Here is a 23,423-nt window from a genome sequence, read left to right on the forward strand (position 1 = left end):
TTTTACAGCTTAAAATCCAAAAGAGAATGCTTATGATAGTTAATTGGGTAACCCACAAACACATATGAACTCTCTTCTTTTTTATACTCTTTATGTTCTATCTCGTAACAAACATAACCAATTGGAAATGCATGTCAAGCATAGCTAATCCTAAATTGGTTAAACATAGCAAATTCTTGAGCTTATTTGCTTATTCTATACCTTTTGAAAAGTAGCTTAGAATTACCATCTTATGTTAAGAAGCATAAATAACTAAATTCTCTCATATTTTATGACTATTCGCACAATGAAAATCTGGTACCCGAAAGTCCATGATATATTGAACCAAGACCATTTTCTAATAGGTTCATTATATCCATATGATATATGCTAATTACTTGTTTTGACATTTTCTTATGTTGGTTTAAAGAGGAACACAGAGCCATTCCGGTATTTTAATTTTTTTAGCAGTCTTTAGTAGGCTTGGGATCATTATTCTGGCCATCGTGAACTTGAGTCTTGCATTTGCCTTCGGACCTATTGTGATTTTGCCCGGTGTGTGCAAACAGAACGCAAACAAGCAAGTTAAACGTGGTTTCTAGTTTAATGTTCAACACCATGTTTGGTTCTACTATAATGATTTATGTACCTGATTATCTCTAAAAATATTTCGAGCATCGTATCTAAATGATACTCTGTTACACGTTACAACTAAAATTAGCTTTGTATGTACTTCATTCAATAAAATGTTGTTACAAGTTCAGCGGATAGATTTAATAGTTTTAGATAAATTAGGAAAACAAACGAGTAATAATCCAACGAATTCAAACACATGTAGACAACATGTTTAAAAAGCGAACTACATCAAACCACACGTATTCTCATAAGTTATACTAAGAAGAACGGTTGATAGCTTTGAGATGTGGTAATCGGCAAGGGTAGGACTATCCTCCAGTTGATTTCCTGCAAAGATAAGTCTCTGCATGCATGGGGGAGTTCCTTCCTTATCATGGATCTTGGATTTCAGATTCTGGATGGTGTCCGAGGGTTTGACATCCAGAGTAATTCTCTTTCCAGTGATGATCATCTTGATGAATATACGCATAGATCCGCTTGATACACGCATAAGTTCGAGTGTGGATTCGTTGTTGATGTGAAAGTCGGCAAGGGTACCAATGTTCTCAAGAACCACATCGCCGAAAATCAATGCCTGCTCGTCACATGGAATATTTATCTTATCCTGGATCTCAGCTTTTATGTTGCCAATGGTGTATGAGGGTTTGACTTCTAGAGTAACGTCCTCTGGCTCTCTGGTTAGGGATTTGATGAATATTTTCATGAAATCCCTTGATGTACGCATAAGTGCGAGTGTGGATTGTTGCTTGATGTGAAAGTCAGCAAGGGTTTTGGTGTTGTCAAGAACCATGTCCTCAAAAATCAATGCCTGTTCATCACAGGGAACATGTAACCGATCCTGGATCTTTGCTTTTACATTGCAAATGGTGTCTGATGGTTTGACTTCTAGATGAACGGTCTCTCCGGTGTGGGTTTTGATGAATATCTTCATGAACACCCTTGATTTGCGCCTTAGTACGAGGGTCGAATTCATGTTGATGTGTAAGTCGAAAAGGGTACAACTGTCCTCAATAACCATATGGTTGAAGATCAACGCCTGCTCGTCAAATGGAATTTGTTCTTCACGCTCGATCTCCAATTTCACTTGGGCGATGGTGTATGTGCGTTTGACCATCAAAGAGAGAGTTTTTTCGGAGAGGATAATGACAGATACTTTGACGAATCCCGGTGATTTTCTTATATGTGTGAGGGTGGATCCGCTAATGATGTGGACGTCAGCAAGGGTACAGCTATCTTCCAGGACAATATCATTGAACATCAGCACGTGCCCAAAACAGCACATCTTGGCTTTCACGTTACCAATCGTGTCCGAGGATTTGACTTCAAGTAAACGGACGATCTTTCGCTTGAGGTTTGTGATCTTTATATTAAAGGATCCATTTGTTTTACCCATAAGTGTGAACGTGGATCCTTTCTTGATGCGCAAGTTGGCAAGGGTATCGGCGTCCTCAAGAACCATTTTGTCAAAGACCAGTTCCTGCTGTGCAAAGGGAATGTGTTCCTTATATTGAATCATGACTTTTATGTTGCCGATGGTGTCTAAGCCCTTGACTTCAAGAGAGATCATCTTACCGGTTGTGGTCTTCACTAATATACCTGTAGAACGAAAAACAGATTCAAATGCAAACACACAAGAACCAACAAAGAGCTAGAGAAATGAGCTACACAGATGATAGACAAATTAGCCCTAAAACAACAAAATGCAGCCCTTAGAAATCCATATCCAAAAATATTTTCCGTAACTAAAATAAACCCCAAAATATAATAACTTACAGATTAGGCCCTAAAACAACAATATGCAACCCTTAGGTTGTACAAAACTTTTTCTTTGAATATCAATAAAAGTAGCAAATAATAATATACGAACAATGACGATGCTCAGAAGAAGAATCCTTACTGTTTTCCTCCATGTCATAGTTAAAAACGTCATCTTCGCTCTCCTCCACTTCAGCATCTTCGTCACTAGACCCGCTCTCCTCCACTTCAACATCTTCGTCACTAGACCCGCTCTCCTCCACTTCAACGAATTCAACTTCACTGTTCGGTTTCTTCCGGTTACCGGGCCTATCGTCTCCTTCGCCGTTCCGTTTCTTCGACGAAGAACCGTCAGCCGTTCCTTTGCCCTCTTCCGCCATTTTTCATATGCTTTTCCGATGATTTTACAGAGAGAGAGAGAGGGGGTTTATGCACCACTTTGAGTAATAATATTTTGAATTAATTACTATTTTCCTCTCTCTGAATTTGTTAAAAATCACTATTTCAGTACATTAGTTTAAAAGTTATGATTTCAGTCCCTGTGGTTTCACTTCCGTAACCATTTCAGTCCCTGTGGTTTCACTTTCATAAACCATTTCAATCCATTTATTTTGTTAGTACAGTGTCTGAAATAGTACGAGGTGGACTGAAATGGTTACGAAAGTGAAACTACAGAGACTGAAATTGCAATTTTTAAATTAATAGACTGAAATAGTGATTTTTGACAAACCACAAAGACGAAAACAGTAATTAACTCTAATATTTTTTTTTTTTACTTTTTAGTTGATTTGTATTCAGACTTGGGTATTTGTTTTTTTAGTTTTTTTTTCGAACAGTATTTGTTTTTTAGTTTAAGAATGTTTTCCAGTGCTTTTAAATCTTGTATTTAGCTTTATCTATCTAACCTTTAATTCATAGTAAGGCTGGTTGTGTGGTTTAAAACCCTACGCCGTTTATTATGCCATGTTAGCGTTATGTAGGCGTCACTTTACATGGGGCTTGAAAGACCTTTCTTTAACTTGCATGCAATGGTTTAAAACCTCTATCATGATTATCTAATTATTTTCTTTTTATTATATTTTATATTTTTTAGATTATATACCATTTTTATTTAAAACAAAATTAAAAAAAAACATAATTTCAATAAAATAAATTAAAGATTACAAACTACTTAAAAATAAAATAAAAACTACAAAGTTACTTAAAAAAACAACATATTTAAAAATAAAAATAAAACCCTACTAAAAAACTACATATATTTTGCTCGGATTTTTTACTTACTAGCCTCTAAATTGACTTGCTCCTCTTCCGGTAGGTTGGCCTACTAAAAAACTACATATATTTTGCTCGGATTTTTTACTTACTAGCCTCTAAATTGACTTGCTCCTCTTCCGGTAGGTTGGAAAAGTCTTTCTCGAGAAACTTCATATCTTTCCCAATTTTTTGGGGTCCTACGCGTTTTGATTGTTGGGAAACATTGTGTCAGTATGATAAAGTTTATAGAATAGATGGAGAATAGATATGATTTAAGTAAAATAGGTAGGATATATATAGTGTGAAATTTTAAAATTAAAAGTTAACTTTTTTTAAAATGTTACCTTATCAAAGGTAAAGTGATGGGGGCCACAAAAATTCAAGCCGTTGGCGCTCGTTAGTGTGCTGTCGAAGTGTCAATAGCGCCCCCTCCCCCTCCTATGGCGCCTGGGAAATGGGATAGGGGCGTCAAAGGGCGCTAACGAGGCTGAGGTGGCCAGAGGCGGTATAGCACACCTCCTGGCCTAAGAATGGGGTGATGATTTATTAGTAAAAATAAAGCCTTTTAAGTATTTGATGTTGAGAATAAAAGAAGTTAGGTTAAAGTATCACAGAAAATAGAGATAACTGGTAAAAAAGTTCATAAAAGATATTGAAACCATATACAAAATGTCATTTTATCTTAATTAAATTAAATGCGTGTCACACAGTGTTTGAATTTTCGTTGTTATAGATTTAAAACCCAAATTTTAAATATATCTAAATAATATAAACATTAAAGATAAGAAGCTCATTTTTATGACTATTCAGTTAGTAATTAACTTAACAAAATTTATGTAACCAAACAAATCATAATATAAGGGGCTGTTTGGCAACATTTGAATGGTTAAGTGCTGAATCAGTAAGATGTCTGAACTAACGTGTGACGTGCGGAATCCGTACACGAACGTGATCGAACACACGAGACGTAATATCACAGTGATTCTATTGACAGATCTGAAATTGTACAGCACCTGAATCACGTGGAGAACACTTTCTCTCTCTAGACTTTCTCTCTCTAGATCCTAGCTCTCCAAAGCTTCAAATGAGCAAAAGTTGCAAAAGTTCTAAACCTAACACCTTAGGTTCCTATTTATAGGCCAAGGATATAAGGAGGTTCTCCTTATTTACAATAATGTCACCTTGCCCTTTACTATCTAATATTACAATATAAGGACTAAACTTCTTATGTTTCTGCTACGAACTGGATTGGCGGAGACGATAGACATTAATGCTGAATCAGTAAGAGGTCTGAACCATTAAGAGCTTGTATAATGCTTAACCGTTCGGAGCCAAATGTCTGACCAATTCAGATTAGAGGTCTTAACCATGCAGACTCTGTATAAATCTTAACCATTCAGAGGCAAATGTTTGAACCATTCAGACATCTGCTCGTGAAACAAACAGTCTGAACCATTAAGTGCTGAACCAGTAAGAGGTCTGAACCATTTAGTCATGCATGTCTTAAGATCTTTTCTTAGGGTTTTGTGTGTTGGTCACATTCATCTTGTCTAATTACTATAGAATTTGTCCTCTCTAACGAGATGGTAGGCGGTTTAAAATCAGAAAAACTTGGTAATTGTCAACCGTACGTAGAAGTCATGCATGTGATTAGCGGTTCTTGCCTTGATTAAGAGGTAAACAAACAGCCCCTTGATTCTCATTAGTATAATTTAGGTAATTAGTTAATTAAGATAAACAATTAAAAACTCAAAATTAAATGTTATTCGGTTTATATTGAGTTTTAGAGTTTGTCACATCTAGTCTCTAGTTTCGATACTCGGTCTTGCTTGCTTTACTATTTCACGACCGGTACACTTGTCGTTAGTGTGTGGTTCTAAAATAACATACGCATTTACACAAATCATTTGGTTATGGCTATGGCTCAAAACCGAATCAAGCTACATCACTTCGAGCTGAGCTGACTCGAATTTTATTCGAGTTAAGCTCAAGCCTCCAAGTGGCTTGAATTTGAGCTCAAGTTTAGCCAGCTCGGTTTGAATTTAAACTAAGCGATTTATGAGAGTCGAGCACAACCCTCATCAACTTAATTGTTGCGTTCTCTACCTCACCACACGATTTCCCCTCTAATTTGTATACAGATTATTATTACCTAAAAGTATAACATAATTCTAAGCCATAGTTTTTAAATACCAATATGCTCATTTAACGAAAAAAAAAATAATAACTACGATACTACATATAATTCACTTTCATTGAACCATTAAAGAAAACACAAAATCAAATCTAAGTGTTATATAGCAACAAAAAAAAAAGGCACTTTCGTTTACAACCCTAGTTGGTATAAGTTGAGCCCGTCCTTTGGTACTGGTTTTATAATTCGTTTGTCATGGTGATGTATGGTTAAAGAACTTCTTCCATGCAGGAGCTTTTGCTCGATATATACGTGACACATGAGCAGGTAGAGGTGCACAAAAAAACCGTACCCGGAACCGGTTTTTTTAATACCCGAGTATTCTATACCCGAAATCGGAACCGACCCTACCCGTAGGATATAGATAGGGTATGCATTTTGTTCTCAATATCTAGAACCGGAACCAGATCTGATCATACCTGATTCATACCCGAAACCGGACAAGAAACAGAACCGATTATATCCGGCTATACCCGATACATGAATCTAATATCCATCTTTAAAATTTTTGTTAGTGCATTTATTTTAATTATTTTACATTATACAATGCATATTTAATAATAATAAACAAAAAGACGAGAATATAAGGTAATAAAACGCAATAGAATGTTATAAGGCCATTTTGTGCACATTTTGCCTATAAAAAGCATGTTATGTTATAAGGTCATTTGGACACGAGCTATTATATTTAAACCTCATTCTTACAAACGAGAGTAGATAAAGTATCTTTCAAATGGGGTATACACCAATTGTATGTATCAACATTACTTGTATTAACTTTATTAGAGTACCTTCTTTTGTGTAACATGACCAATTTGTCACAACCAATGTGTGTTAGTATCTAAGTAGTAAGACTGTGTGGTAGCTAATGATCAACCTTGAAGTGTTGTTACTTGTTACTTGAGAATTATGTATTCACGAAGAGGGGCGTTGAGTATTCGATTCACATTCACACAATTGGCCCTAAACACAAGGATTTGTGAACATGACAACGTGATTCTCAGACTGGCATTACTTACAATGACCGTTAATACCAAGACATGTGAGCAAGACTACCATTGATCCTGTAATATGATTGCCACAAGACTACTATTATGAAACTATTATAGAATTGTATAGGTTTTATTTGGCATGGCGTATCTCAATACAAACCCAATTAACTTGAGAACCCAATATGGGTAAGAATTAGGTACATCTGTAACTATCATATCAAGTTGTATACATACAATTAGTAGTTCTATCTTAAGAGTTTCTAAATGTGTAATTTACTATTGTTGATATTGTTTTGACGGGTGACTAACTACGTCGTTAATGATGTCTTACCAAACTAAATGTAAAAAGTGAACATAACTTGATTGAGGTAAAGGTAATTTCTTTTAGTTGGTAAGCAAGTATATAATCGGCCACCAACAGACTCATACAATAATATAGACAAGTTTAATTCTAATAGGTAGACAAGTTTACAAAAGAGGCCTACATCAAAAGGCACAAGGCGTCATCTTCTAAATTCTAATAATATAGTAATGATATAGGATCATAAGATATAAGGGTCTAATCTAATTAATACCTTCATCTTCATATAAAAAAAAGGACGTTTGATTCCTTGCGGATGTGGTAGTCAGCAAGGGTAGGGCCATCCTCGAGAAACTTTCCGTTATAGCTCAGTCTCAGATGGCGTGGAAGTTGAGTTTCCTTACCAAAGATCTTGGCTTTCACATTGTGGATGGTGTCTGAGGGTTTGACTTCTAGAGCAATAGTCTTTCCTGTGGAGAGATTTACGAATACTTCCATGACTCCCCTTGATATAGCCACAAGTGTGAGTGTGGATTCCCTTTTGATGTTATAGTCAGCAAGGGTATCATTGTTGTAGAGAACCATTTCGTTGAAGATCAACTCTCGCTCGTCACATGGAATGTTTATGTTATGAGTAGGCATCTCATCATGGATCTTGGCTTTTATGCTGTATATGGTGTCAGAGGGTTTGACGTCCAGAGTAAAGGCAATTCCAGTGAGGGGCTTGATCAATATCTGCATGAATCCACTTGATAAACGCGTTAGTGTGAGTGTGGATTCCGCTTTGATGTTATAGTCAGCAAGGGTGTTGATGTCACGGAGAACCATTTCGTTGAAGATCAACTCTTGAGCATCAGGCGGAATATGCACCTCATCCTGTATCTTGGCTTTTATGTTGCCGATGGAGTATGAGGGTTTGACTTCGAGAGTAACGATCTTTCCGGTGAGGGTCTTGATGAAAATCTTCATGAATCCCCTTGACTTTGGTATCAGTGTGAGGGTCGATTTACAGTTGATGTGGAAGTCGAAAAGGGTGCCGCTGTCGCCGAGAACCATTTTGTTGAAGATCAGCACCTGCTCATCAACAGATATACCTTGCTTCATTTTGATCTTTTCTTTCACGAAGGCAATGGTGTCGGTGGGCTTGGTTTCAAGAAAGCAAATTATCCTTCCTTCGAAGTTCTTGATGGATATATTCATGAAAGCACCTGATTTGCGCGCAAGTGTGAGGGTGGAATCCTTCTTGATACGCATGTCGGCAAGAGTATTGATGTCCTCGACAACCATTCCCTTAAAGATCAGTTCCTGCTGGTGAAATGGAATACGTTCCTGAGTCTGGATCCCGAGTTTGATGCTGCCAATGGAGTCCGAGTCTTTGACTGTAAAGTATATGATCTTTCCGGTGGGTAACTTGACTAATAATATATGTGAACAAGGAAAAACAAAGATTATTACTTGTTTGAAGTCAGATCATTACTTGTTGAATTCAAAATTAACATGGATTGCATCACAAAACATTACATATATCAAATGCAACTTAAAGGCACAACAAAGATAGACAGCCAGTAAATAGAGATGTAATCAAAGACAACAGAGTTTACTCTTATATTTAGTATCTGGGTCGTATTTATATGCATAGTCAATCATCATGCATGATGGATTTAGAATATAGTTTATGGATTCTAGTTATGAGTTCAGTTAATCGGCATGCAAAATGGATTAGGCCTAAAACAAAAAATATTGCAGATATGCAGACAACGACTAAACTCAAAAGAATCGTTACCGTTTATATTGTCATCATTAAAAACGTCAAAAATCTAACAAATCACATATAATTAGCTCTAAAACAACATGATTTAGCAAAAATGACGATGATCGGAAAAATCGTTAACGTTTTACTCATCATCGTGAAACACATCAAGAATCTACCAGTTCACACATATAAAATAACATACGCAAATAAAGACGATGAAAGAAAGATCCTTGAGGTTTATCTAGCCATTGTTTATTCCTCTACAACACACAACTTGCCCAGTTGCCTTATAATTCCTCTACTTGACACACAAAAACAACTTAAAAGGGATCACAGTATGTCAAAAATAAACAACGAAAAAACCAACCACCAAATCAGACAGGAGCAGAAACAATGCCACCAGCTCGAGAAATAGCCCTAAAACAACAACTTATTAGCGGAAGAATCGTTAGCGTTTACCTCGCCATATCGTCAAATATTTGATAAATCTCACATATAAGTAGCCCTAAAACAACAAAATTTAGCAACAATGACGATGATCGGAAGACGGATACTATTTATATAGCCAGTTGTTAAAAACATAGAGAACATATCAAATCTTACATACAATTAGCCCTATATGAACAAAATTCAGCAGATATACAAGGAATGACGATGATCGGAAGAATGCTTACGCTTTATCGGGAACTCAACGTCGCTAGAAGACCCGTTCTCCTCAACGTCACATTCACCGTTGAATAAATCCATGAAATTGCAGCCTTTTCTCTTCAGATTGCCAGACCTATGGTCTCCGTCGCCGTTCCGTTGCCTTGAAGCATCCACCATTTCTCTCTGGTTTCAGAGAGAGTGAGCTAAAATTATGAGGGTTTTGCTCCGTTTGGAAAGGGGAAAGACTATCAAAGTTTGAATTGAACATGGTTGTACATTTTGCTATAAAACTTGCACCCTATAGTGAAGTAAAGTTGGGGAACACGAATGGCAATGGGTCGGGTTAGGGACAGGTTTAGGTAATCTTAAACTCAAACCCGATTAGATAAACTTGTCCCAAATCTGTTTGAAAACTCGTCGGATTTCTAGGGGGTAAATATTCATCGGGTATCAGGTATACCTACGAGTTTTGCTTTGATTGAAGTTCCGTTCGGAAAGGGGGATGTTTTCACTTCATAAATCAAATTCAAATTTAACATTTTGCTATAAAACTTAGTGAGGTAACTTTTTTCTGTTAGGTAGCGGGATTAGTGGTTCCCACTGACGTTGTTCACACTGTTTCAACAATTTCTAGCGGATAAATATTCAATCGGGTATCAAATTTGTCCCTTGATTCTTGATACAAGCCCCGATAAGTTGTTCACATTGTTTCAACAATATCTTGTTGATATCCTTTCAGAAGAGCTTTGTCCCATGCTCTAGGTTACCGTAAGTTTCATCTATACCTATAATAAAATGAACCACTTTGAGGACACTTGTCATCATATAGGCCATGTCTAATGGATAATTATAATTATAATTTAATTTAATCTCTTTTAATTAATTATAGATAATCCTCCTACTAAATATTATTTAGTTTAATTATTACTTTTATATTTATTTATTTACTTCAAATTCAAACTAAGTTATCTAATTTGATATTAGAGTAAATTACGATTTTAGCCCATGTGGTTATATCACTTTTACCCTTTTAACCCAAAAAGAAATTTTTTAACATCTGAGCCTTCAACGTTTCTAACCCTTTTGGACCCCAACGTCTTTTTTCTAACCCTTTTGGTAGGGGTCAAAAGGGTTAGAAAAAAAGACGGTGTGGGCTCAGATGTTAAAATATTCGTCTTTTTTTTTTTTTTGCTAAAAGGGTAAAAGTGATATCAACACAGGGGCAAAAATCATAATTTACTCTTGATATTAACTATATATTTGGACGTTTTGTTTAGTTTGATATCAAATAGATTTTACGAAACTTAAAATAAAATTAACTAATATTATTTATCATTTCTACATTTACAAGTTTTAAATAAATGGTTAAATTTATTGAGACTTCGTTACATTTACAAGTTTTAAATAAAAGGTTAAATTTCATCCTACTTTAAATTTTGAATACCATTCACAATCACCATATCCATCGCGTATAGCGTATTATCCATTAGTATATTGAAAGATATGATTTTTTTATTATTGGTATATAAAATTAGATTTATTAAACCCGTGTAATACACGTGGTTTTTTATAGATATACCTTTTTTTATTATTTACTATACAAAATTACATTTATTCGACCCGTGTAATGGATGAGGTTTTTTAAGATATAATTTTTTATTATTTGATATATAAAATTAGATTTATTCAATTTGTACAATACACGGGGTTTTTTTAAGGATATATATTTTTTATTATTTAGTAACGGAAATTACATTTATTCAACTCGTGTAATACACATATTTTTAAAGATGTGTTTTTTTATTATTTGTATATAAAATTACATTTAATTAACCCATGTAATAAATGAGGTTTCTTAAAGATGTATTATTTTTTTATTTGGTAAACAATATTACATTTATTCAACTCGTGTAAAACAAGCGATTTTAAAGATATAACTTTTTTATTTGGTATATAAAATTATATTTATTCAACCCGTACAATATGGTTCTTATATTTTTATTATTTAATATATAAAATTATATTTATTCAACCCTTGCAATAAAAGGGGTTTTTAAAGATATATTTGTTATGAATATATTATTTACTAGTGACCATCCACATTACCAACTCCCATATCATTTATGTATGTATTAATGTCATAGTGCCTATATATATTGGCATTTGTAAATGATGTACATCTCAATGAATAATAGTTCTTTATTCTATCTTTCTCTATGTGTTCCTTTGATTATGTTCATATTCATATACTAGTCGCTAGTAAGCCGTTGTTTTACAACACGTTATCAGCACGACTTGCTATTTTTCTATGTTTTTAAGTTCTATGTTCATCACATCTCTCACCATTATTTAGAAGAATAATGGGGTTAGGAAAGTGTTGCAAGAGAAGAAATATAAGGAACAACCGAGAGTCCCTATCATAGAAGTACAGTGCCAAACGATATCATGTTATTCATCTTGATTCAAGGTAAGGATTTCAATATCCATTTCTTATATACCACATACATATACACACACATAATCTTGATAAGAAACAACAGATATTGGATGATTCTTTAACCGAGCAACACAAAAAGGGAGATTTTCATCCTGTGTTAGTAACTAATAAATTTTTAATATAGTTGATTATCGGTTACGTTTCTTATCAGATTGGGTGCCATTTCAAACTTGAGAGTTGAGACCTGGACAATTTTCAAGTTTAAGGGACTTTATTAGTAAGAAGTTTAAATTTGAAGGATTAAATATATTTTAATTGAGAATAAAACTTGAAGTATTTTAAATTGAATTGCTTTATATTAAAGAAAAAAAACATTCACAATACACTGTATTACCTGAATATTTGAGGATGCTTATTCTTCACCATTTAATATTTTATCATTTTTCTTAACTAGTGGGAAGGCCCGCGCATTGCCGCGGGTATTTACCGCACGTTGCCCAATGAGTTCACACAGTTTATTTTTTAAACCAATTTGTTAACACAACTAATATAACAATTGAGTATAGACAAAGAATTGATAGTGGCACATGAAAGGGAAGATGAGCCTTCAGTTCTGCAATGTGGGACAAAAAAGTTACAAAAACAAACCAAACTTCATTCGTTTCATGGATTGTCATGTCTTGAATCAAAGTTCGGTTTCACGGGTAGATATGAAAGACTCGTCCACTTTAAGTTGAACTTGAACCATTTTCCTCCAAAACTCATTTTGCTACTGCAATTGCTAAATTTATCAATAAAAAAGGGCTTTACAGGTAAAATGTTTGACTTCAAAGGTTGTTGAACCATTGTGCTAAGTTTATGCGAGCCTTCAAAAACAAAAAATAAACACTCTCTTGCTAAAAGACAAATTCAAGATTCTAGTGTAGGCAACAAATCAGTAAAACTAATTAACTTTTAAGTAATATTAATAAATAGTTTTACTATTAAGCTGAGAAATAGTGCAGGAAATTTACATTGTGATCCATAAACAAATGACAATATTTTTATATCAAACTAACCTAGAGACAATCTGGTTTAGTTCTAATGCTACAAGACGATGATCTTATCCTCTGTACTGAAATAAAAAAAAAACGTATCAATTATTAATCCCAAACATTATTTTTGTACAAAAGTAGAAAAATAAATTGGCAAAATGAGACGTAAGGAAAAAACTACGTCATAAGATCTATGATCACAAAGGCATTCCAAAGGCTGTGTAAAAGTTAAAGAACTACGTATCAATACGGTAAGTTTCTTGACTACGCATAAACCGTGCCCATTACCATCCCAAGAAACACAAGTCGTAACATTCTCTGCATATTGAAATGAGCCAATGCAAAAGTTAAAGAACTCACCAATACTGAGCACTATAAACGCATGTACCTGGTCAGTTAAGGGAGTAGAAACCCGATCTCCTCTCAAATCGGGGCACTGCACAGACGTAAGAAAGTAAGCCTAGGAAACATGAGAACATCAATGAGAAAAATATGTGTAGGTGCAAAATATGAAAACAAAGTTGACCAAATTATCACCATATACAGTACAGTTTACATCATTATCCTAGCTCCTTACTTTTCCCCTACAACACAAATTGAAACAAAGACTATAACCATTAACATAGTGCATTCTTGTCATATAAAAGGAGTATGTTTATTATATAATTTATACAAACAATATGAAAACCTTAAACAATCTTTGTTGAAAATAGCATCTAAAACATACCCCTAATCCAGGAACTAAAGGAGGCTTCAACAACAGCAACAAAAAGCTCCAGCCGCCCACGGCCTTGTTGGAATCACCATTGAGCCACCACAATGAGCACTTTGCCTGAAAATCAACATCAACCATTGACTAATGCTGCCATCTAGGGTTCCAAATACAAGGGCGAAATGGTTTGTTTTATCAGAACCAGCAGAAGAAGCTGGAAGCATCTGTAACCGGAGAAATTTAGTCACATGTGCCCCCACATGAAACTCGGCCACTGAAAATAATATTAAATCCTAAAATAAGATAACAATAATCAAGTTACCTTTGCCGGTGAATTCTCAGTGCTATTTTCAACTGAGAACAAAAGAACACGTCCTCTTGCAGCTACATCTTCCCCTTGCACATAGGCAGTCCCAATTGCCAACAGAGTTTCATTCTCTCTTGTTGTTGTATTCTACCTCATTCCAAAACAATTAAAAACAACAATAATAAGTACAATAAATACATATAAATAATGACTGAAATGAAAGAAACTTACAGATAATGTAACCACTGACAGTTAACGCAGGCTCAGAAGTTTGTATGTGAATAGTTCCTTTTATTTGCCATGGCCCACCAGAACTCTCTGGTTCCAAAATTCTAACCTCGAATTCTTCAACAGTATTAAGTACCATCAAGATTTAAATTATCATGCTCAATTTGGTGGCCAGATTCTTGATCAACCAGAGTTGATAGCACTTGATTTATAGGCTTTGAGACCTGCAAAGAGCCAATATGAAAACTGGTTCATCTTTTATACTATTAATATTTGTCATAATGTAATTATGAATGTTTGAAATAGAACACATTATATTAATGGTCAACCAAAGAATCTACTCGCAGGAACAGAAACTATAAGTGGGTATAGGTTCTTCTCAGCAAAGTATGTTACTTGATGCCGAGTGGCCTTCAAGGGGATCTGTCCAAGCACAAATGAATTTTAACAGCTTGTACGTCAAAGGTCAAACAAGTCGTTTGACTTGAGAGCAAAACAATAAAACTATACGTCAAAACAAATGACCTTTTGTACTGGCCAATAATTGTCATATGCTAAAAAAGATAGAAGTAGACAGATCTCCAACGTACCCTATTCACGCATTCAACATGTCAGAAGATGAAATGAAATAAGAAAAAGTACTAAACTAACCGACCTGTGAGGTTACATAAATGAACCCATGGTTACAGTACACGTTACTGTAAAGGCGTTAATTGGTCCATCACAAAGCTCTAAATCAAACGTGAAACACAGTGAGTGAGGATACACATAACATACAGAAGCGATTTTGACCTACAGAGAAAGTAACCTGACCTGTGGATGAATTCGAATACATTCTCTGAACTTTATGAACCAAGCAGGCCTTCAGCCCGATAGAAAGAAACCTGGGTAAATGTTTTTAACTTTATGAATCATAAGCTACTCAAATCTGAATATTTTTAATTGTTAGATAAATGTTTCATGCAACAAAGCAACGTTGAGATCAAGTCACCAAATTTTAGTTGTCATCAAGAAAGTCCCCAAATTTTAGTTGGGTGATGAAAACTATTACCTCGAAAGTTATTTCTACACCGTTGTCGGTGCAGCGGTGCTCAGATAAACCAATATATACACAATTCTCATAGCTATAAACCCTAACCATAATAATCAATAACAATATCTCATCTACAAACTAATAATAGTCCACCAAAAACCTCATATTTGAACCAAAACCTTTGATAATTCTCAATTATGATTAACAAACTTATTTACCTAAACATCAAGCCACCAATCCTGACTTTTCAACCACAAAACATAAACTCACAAACAAAACAACTTATAACCCTGGAAAATAACAGATCAAAAACAAAACCCTAAAATTTTAAAAAAATAAAATCAGAATCTAACAGATGAAAATCAAAACAATACCTGCACTGCAAGAGGTAGGAGGATCCTTCCGGAGATCCTTGAGTTCTTTCAAGATCCGTTTCGAAGCCATCATGAATTCCTATAGTTTACAAAAGTAAAAAAAAACCCTAATTATGAATCTGAAAGTATATAGAAACAATAATATCACGAGAAAAGAGAAGATCAGAAGGGGGATGATTGGCGGAGCGGGGTGTAGGCGTGTTCGTTCTCCGACCAAGTGAAGTGAAGCGTGGGAGACCGCAGTTGATTGACCGGGTCGGCCTTTTCTCCTGCATTCTCCCTCTCTCTCTCTAACGCTCTGCCATAAACACACTCTCTCTCTCTTTTAAAACATTCATTCACGGCCGATCAGTTCTGCTCCCCGTCATAAGCCGACAGTTGGGATTCTCTAGGAGGAATTCTCGTATTTACCCCCACAACGTCTTAAAATGTCCCTCTCAAAAGGCTTTGGGTTCTTTGTATACATTGCTTCAAAATTTGTACCTATAACAAAATTACCTTTTTGTACATCACTTCTCCTTTTTATAATAATATAGATTAGTCACTATTCAATTATTTGTACATGATTTATATTGAAATTAAAAGTGTTGGTGCACTTGTGTCTGTACTTTGTCTGTATTCGGTCTGATATAAACGATGTCCTGATTTGTATTGTAAGTTGACCAAGTCAACCATCCTCCGGTTTGACTTGGACAACAGTTGAAAGATGTTCTGATCGAAGGATAGCCTCGAAGGATACACCTGATCCTTCGAGGTGATCGAAAGATATGGTTCGACCATGGTTCGACCATTAGACCTCGAAGGATGATCCTTCGAGGTCCATGCTGATCTTTCGTGTAACATGTGGTCGACAGATGATCCTTCGGACCATCTGTCGAATCCTTCGAGCAGACCTGCTGAGCTGGGTATATATACCCATGCATGTGTTGAGTGTTAGTGAGTTCTGCCATTTTCACACACCCGAGAGATAGAAGCTTAGAGAGCATTCTGCCCAGAACTCACACACACACTTAGAGAGTTTATAGAACACTTCTGTAAACATTGAGCTTGTAACCGAACCTTCATTTGCATTAATACGACTAGTGTTAATCGGTGAATCTTTGTGTGTTTGTTTCTCTACTTGCTACTAACTCGGTTTGCTTGCTAGCTTGGATTCCGCACTCGCTAGTAGGTTTGTATAACAAGGTTTAGGTTCGTAATCCTCCGCGAAACAGGGACCTACAAGTGGTATCAGAGCTAAGGCTCTTAACCTTGTTTAAAACCGGGTTTTTACAAGTTGTGGTGTGTTGAAACACCTGGTTTTGCACCTGTTTTTACTAAGTTTCTTGCATTTTCTTTGAGTAAAAACGTGTCTAAACTAACCGGGAGTGGTCAGGTTGGGTTGGGTAACATAAAAATTGGTTTTTAGAAAACCTTGTGTTTTCCGGTGGTATTCCGGTGTGTTTCCGGTGACTGAACTTGAGGATAAGGTTTTGCCTTTTTGGGTATAATTTTTGAAAGTCAAAAAGTTTGGTGGAAAGTTGTGCAGAAACATCCTTTCTGCCGAAAGCAACTTCACCAACCCCTGTCACCTTTTCACCAACCTTTCACATAAGATCAGATTGTGTCAGAGCTCTCGAAAGATATCTTTCGACATCGAAAGATCATCCTTCGATATCTTTCGATCAAGGAGGGCTCGAAAGATTTATATCCTTCGACCCATCCTTCGAAGTCTGAAACATATCCTTCGACAGAGGAATCTTTTCGAAAGATTAGTGTCCGAAAGATTAGGATCCTTCGTATTGGTGAATCTTTCGAGATCTGTTATTCGAAAGATAAAGAGTTAACTCGAAAGATAAGGATCTTTCAAAAAGGAATCCTTCGAGCTCTTGAATCCTTCGAAGTCATTGTTCGAGAGTCAACAGTAATCTTTCGAATACTGTTGATCCTTCGAACAATAAATCGATCTTTCGACTGTGGTCAGTTTATTGCTAACAAGTTTCTGTGATTTCAGATCCTTCAACCAGGATCCTTCGGCTGTGTATCTTTCGGATCATTCTTACTTAGCATTTATTTTGCTTATCTATCATGAATCCGAGTTGGTGGGGAAGTCCGGCTCCAGACAGTGGAAAATACATGAATACTAGTCAATCTCCATCATGGGCCGAATCTCCGGTATCTACATCCTCACAAACAAATGCCACTCCAGCTGGTCAATGGGCGTTTGTTTCAAATCAAACTCCGAGTATTCAAAGTCTTCTTCTAAGCGAAAGTGAAACCGGAAGTTTGAACAGGCCTCCAAAGTTGATGCATCTTCATGAATATCCAGGATGGGTTGATCGTTTCCATACATACATTCTTGGTCAAAATACAGAGTTGTGGTTACGGTTCATTACGGAATTCGATCAAACTATCGAGGTTGCTGCTTCTTCGACAGCTACATTTGCCGATCTTTCTGATGATCAAAAGAAGACGTATGACTTAGAAAAGAAAGCATACGCTATTCTTACTCAAGCACTGAGCAAGGATATTTATCATCAGTTCGTCAGTTTCAAGACTACGAAGAAGCTGTGGGATGCCTTGAAGACAAGAGGAGTAGGTAATGAAGCCACACGTCAACTACGACGAGATCTACTGAAGAAAGAATTTGATGGCTTCACATGTATGGATAAGGAGTCCTTAGGAGATATGACAAGCCGTTTCTATCACCTACTTACTGAGCTGACCAACTTTGAAGTCACAACGACTCCAACAGAGGTGGTAAAGAAGTTTGCCGATGCATTGCCTCCTCAATGGAACAACTTCCTGGAAATCTTGAAGTACAACGGAACGTTGAGAACTACCAATATCAACGATTTCGTGCAGCTTCTGGAGAACAAGGATCAGGAAGAAACGTTGAAGGCAAAGAGAGTTGCAGTGCCACAGAATCCAGAGATGTATTATGGCACCTCCACTACTTCATCTGCAAAAGCTGGATCACATGCTCCACTTCAAACGGCGTTTGTCACAAGCACGGATATGTATGGCAATCCAGTGCAAGTTCCTGTAAAGCCGCCTCCAACCACAGATCTGTATGGAAATCCAATACAACCACCTCATCCTCCTCCTGCTCAACAACCTCAATATGCATGTTATGGAGGAACATCATCTGCTGCAGGTCAACAATCAAAGTCAAGTACAGTACAGCTCGACACGTCAAGCTTCTCTAAAATCAGTGTAGAAGTAGCTAAGGAACACATGGAGCTGCTTAACACTGTAGTGAGCGCGTACTGTGGGTTGATAGAAGGTCAGATTGGAAACATTAATCTGACACAAGAAGATTACAGGCAGATTGATAAGGAGGAGATGGACTTGATGGACATCAAGTGGGCCTTTGCGAGTGCTGTGAGAAGAGCAAAGGATTGGATGGAAAGTACTGGAAGAACCAGCTTGGAAAGTAAGCGAGACACCAAGTATGGGTTCGATAAGCAAGCTGTTAAGTGCTTCAACTGTGGTGAACGGGGCCACTTTAAACGGGAATGTACAAAGCCAGCCCAGCACGGGAATCAAAACCCCTTCAGGAACCAAGGCAACCAGCAGAACAGAAACAATGATCGTACATTGGTGCCTGTCAACAACCAAACCAACCGAGCACTTGCAGTTCAGGTGGATGAAGGTTGTGACTGGTCAATCCAGTTGGGTGGTGATGCTCCTGATGGAACAGCATGTTTTGCTCAGATTGTGAAGGAGCTAGTTCACACCAGTGGTGGAGAATCTTCTGCCAGTGGTGATGAATCGTCTGAAGATGAAGACTCCTCTGGATACAGCAGGAGTGTTGATGAAGAATCATCCAACTCTGGTGATGATCATGTGGGTGAGACATCTAATGTTTCGGATGATATTGACATTGATGAACTCTTGGGGGAAGCTGTAGCAGAAACTCAAAGAAGATCTATTCTGGTGGATCAAGCTGCTTACTCTTCGTCTTCTCTCCATTCAGCCTTTATGGCTAATGTCGACGGTTCATCAAGTCAGGTATGTGTCGATGAACCCACTGCTGTTAATTGTGATGAATGTGCTAGGTTGCATGCTAGATGTGCTGATCTTGAGAAAAGTATGTCTGAGTTGCAAGGCAAACATGATGCTTTACAAGCTAGCTTGTTTGACTTGCAAGACAAACATACTACTGTGAATGAGAATTGGAGTGACTTGCAAAGCAAGCATGAGGCTTTGCAAGAGAAATATGATGTGACATTCATCCACAATCAGAAATTGACTGTGGATCTCTCAAAATGCACAGAAGCCAACATGTTTTATGAAAACCATGAAAAAGAATTTAAGTCAGTAATTGAAACATTAAAGAAGGATAAAACAGAACTGACTAAAATGGTTTCAAGAAAACAAACTGATATTAATTTGTATATATCTCGCCTTGAGAGTATGCAAAAAGAGATGGCTTGTGTGAAAACCGAAAGTGATGCGATCCAACTCAAGCTAGACAGTTATTTGAGTTCTAGCTATGTGTTAGATCACATCATTGACGTTCAGAAGGAAAAGAGAGATGTCACATGCATTGGCTACAAGAAGTGTCCACCACCAGTGAGACATAATTATGATGCCATGCCTGATGAAGAGGACAGGGTTTTCTTTGAACCTTCTGTGCCTCTAGATGTTAAGGAGTTTGCTGCAGGACTCGGATACCAAAAGGAAGTATCCTCAGATTCAGATGTGTCAGCAGATACATTTGTGAGTGCTGAACAGAATCAAGATCCTCCGGTTGTGATTGAGGATGCTGATTCGTCTGATGATGAATCTGACGATACTGTCCCAGCAAAGTCTGATGCGGTAGTCAAAAATGAGGACATACCTCTTGAGAATCACATTCTATGTGATCCCCCTGTTCAACCCGCTAAGACTGTTGCAACTGAGTCCTCATCTGCAGGAGAGCCGGAGAGTGTGAATTTGCTGTACACTCTAGTTGGTGATGATAAAATTTACTCAGACAAAGATTTTCCCATTAAGAATGTTAATCAATCCTTAATCTGCAAAGTCTTTGAGAATTCGACGAGTAAGTTCTTGGGAAAGGCAGGACCTAAAGTTACAGTCACACAGTGTCCTCCAATCCCAAAGGCTGAAGTTCGAAAGCAATTTGGCAACAAGAAATTGCCAACAGTGCCAACACAGCAAAATCACACCAAACCCAAAGGTAAAGCACCGGCTCCAGTGCAGAAGAAGCCGAATCAAAAGAAGAAGAAAAATGTTAACTTTGTGAAATCGACGGGAACAGACAAAATTGAGAAGTTTGAAAATCAATCTAACTTAGATTTTGTCAAGAAAGCTATTGTCGAGAAAAGAAATGAACCAAGCAGTTCAAAACCTAGTACCTCGGGTTCACAAAGTTCAACATCATCGGCTAGACGATCACATGATTCTTCGGGGTTTGTAGAACGAAGATCATGTTTTGAGTGTGGAACCATTGGGCACATTATTAGAAACTGCCCATATCTTCATAAACAAAAAGAAAAGGTTGATGATCCCCGTGGCAAAGCTGACCGTAAGCCAACTGTTTCCACAAAACAAGATCCCCGCCTTGTAAAAGAAAGGGAAAAGAAACAGAAACGCCAACAGGTCAAAAAGATTGAAAAGGCGATTAAAACCGATGTGGTTCAAAAACAATCTGTTGTTGTAAAACCAGAAAATTCTAAAACTTCAAATCATCAAGAAGTTAAAATTTTAAAGAAAAATACTGGTGAAACCAAACAGACTTGGAAACCTAAATCGGTTACTGAATCAGGGGGACCATCACAATTCACCAACCATCAAAGACAAGAAGTGATTGTCATTGATGAAAATGGAAGACCCAAGACCACAATGGCTTGGGTCCCCATCTCCAACTAATTCATTTGAGTTCATGTGCAGGGTGCTTCAGGAGGAACTATCAGTAGTCATTGGATTGTTGATAGTGGGGCATCCAGGCACATGACAGGCGACATGAAGCTTCTCTACGACGTTAAATCTATTAGAGGAGGTTATGTTGCTTTTGCTGGAGATAAAGGTGGATATATAACGGGTGAAGGAATGATATCTAACGGGATTGTCAGCTTTGACAAGATCAATTTTGTGCAACAACTTGATCACAATCTTCTCAGTGTTTCTCAAATTTGTGACAAGAAATTCTCAGTACACTTTGATGCTAATGGATGTTATGTGCTGAAACCCGGCTTCAAAATTCCAAAAGAATGGATTCTCTTGTCGGCTCCAAGGATAAATGATTTGTACGTCCTTGACATGAGCCAGGCTATTACTACGTCTGCACAAGCAACTTGTTTCGTTTCTAAAGCCACAGAAAAAGACACTATCTCTTGGCACAGACGAATGGGTCACATTCACTTACGCAAAATGAATCATTTGGTTTCAAATGAATTGGTGAATGGTGTTCCTCTCAAAAATTTCCATCTTCAAGACATCTGTGTTTCGTGCCAGAAAGGAAAGCAAACAAAGAAGAAGCACCCTACAAAGAAGATCAACACAGTGGCAGTTCCTCTTGAACGTTTGCACATGGATTTGTTCGGTCCTGTCAAGCACAAGAGTATTCGGGGTGATCAATACTGCCTCGTGGTTACTGATGATTATTCAAGATTTTCTTGGGTTGCGTTCATGGCACACAAGAGTGAAACCTTTGGCATCATCAAAAACTTGATCATTCAGATTGAGAATTTGTATAAGTTGAAGGTTAGGCGGATACGTAGCGACAATGGTACTGAATTTAAAAATCATTCCATGACGGAGTTCTGCACTTCAAAGGGTATTCTTCATGAGTTTAGTGCAGCTTATACTCCTCAACAGAATGGTGTCGCTGAACGTAAGAACCGCACATTGATCGAGACTGCTAGGACAATGTTGGTAGAGTCGCAGCTACCCATTCCATTCTGGACTGAAGCTGTGGCCTCTGCATGTTACACATTGAACAGAGTCCTTACAGTCAAAAGACACAACAAGACCTGCTTTGAGCTTCTTCAGAAACGGAAACCAGATTTGTCTTATCTAGAACCGTTTGGAGCTCCATGCACAATCATCGATCCTAATGGAAAGTTTGGGGCAAGAGCAATTGATGGATACTTTCTTGGGTATGCCACCCCTAACCTACGAGTCTGGAATCTAGAGACTAAAAGGGTTGAAGAATGGTCTGAGGTCAGAGTACAAAGGCACACCTTGCCAGTCAAAAATCCGGGTCAACCTTGGATGTTTGAGTACGATGACTTCTTCAATTCGATCAATGTTGAAGCCGCTGAAGAAAATGCTGCGGCTAGGATGTTTTTCGAGAGTGACAATGCAACAGTTTCACCGGTGGTTCGTCCAATTCTTGTGAATCAAGAACCATCTTCTTCGGTGAACAATAATACTCTCAACAATGAGGATTTTCATGATGCAAACGAATTGAACGAATCTTCAGAGGATGATGAATTTCTAGATGCAGATCAAGAAGCTCCTACAACAGCAGTTCATGGTACTTCAGAGGGTACTCCTCCAGTGGAAACACATAGAACAGCTGAGACTACTGCATCATCCTCTTCGTCAATTCCGGGTCTTGAATTGGTTGTTGATCTTAATCTTAACAACCTGGGTATAAATGTTCCAGTTCCAGACAATCCAGAAACAAGGATTCATAATACCCATCCTCAACAAAACATCATTGGAGATGTGCAAAGTGGCGTACAAACAAGAAACATGTTGCGAAACAACAACAATGCAGGCTTGTATGCAGCTATTCGAGAATCCGGGCAACAAAACGACTGGTCCTTCGCGTGTTATGTCTCACAAGAAGAAC

The 23,423-nt window shown here is 37.1% G+C and overlaps 1 protein-coding gene and 1 long non-coding RNA gene across 18 annotated transcripts; both read right to left on the reverse strand.

Annotated features, from left to right (window-relative positions):
• Positions 1 to 747: 747 nt before the first annotated feature.
• Positions 748 to 9,801, reverse strand: LOC110880917 (polyubiquitin-A). The gene is made up of 4 exons (XM_022129345.2): positions 9,539 to 9,801; positions 7,400 to 8,526; positions 2,513 to 2,753; positions 748 to 2,211 (listed from the first exon to the last, which is right to left on the reverse strand). The coding sequence occupies exons 1-4, from the start codon at positions 9,687 to 9,689 to the stop codon at positions 839 to 841; spliced, it is 2,892 nt and encodes a 963-aa protein (XP_021985037.2). The 5' UTR covers positions 9,690 to 9,801; the 3' UTR covers positions 748 to 838.
• Positions 9,802 to 12,517: 2,716 nt separating this feature from the next.
• LOC110880935 lies at positions 12,518 to 16,045 on the reverse strand. 17 transcript variants are annotated; one of them, XR_004862567.1, is made up of 12 exons: positions 15,638 to 16,043; positions 15,044 to 15,114; positions 14,886 to 14,961; positions 14,756 to 14,821; positions 14,542 to 14,653; positions 14,234 to 14,454; positions 14,018 to 14,149; positions 13,711 to 13,815; positions 13,521 to 13,567; positions 13,344 to 13,419; positions 13,008 to 13,063; positions 12,518 to 12,721 (listed from the first exon to the last, which is right to left on the reverse strand). It is a non-coding gene; the product is annotated as an uncharacterized LOC110880935 (long non-coding RNA). The 17 variants fall into 17 exon arrangements; XR_004862572.1 differs by having other exon boundaries at positions 12,519 to 12,721; positions 13,372 to 13,419; XR_004862591.1 differs by lacking the exon at positions 12,518 to 12,721 and having other exon boundaries at positions 12,912 to 13,063; positions 13,372 to 13,443; positions 14,560 to 14,653.
• Between the last annotated feature and the right edge of the window lie 7,378 nt (positions 16,046 to 23,423).

This window comes from Helianthus annuus, chromosome 1 (assembly GCF_002127325.2).
Source record: "Helianthus annuus cultivar XRQ/B chromosome 1, HanXRQr2.0-SUNRISE, whole genome shotgun sequence".
Taxonomy (NCBI): Eukaryota; Viridiplantae; Streptophyta; class Magnoliopsida; order Asterales; family Asteraceae; genus Helianthus; species Helianthus annuus.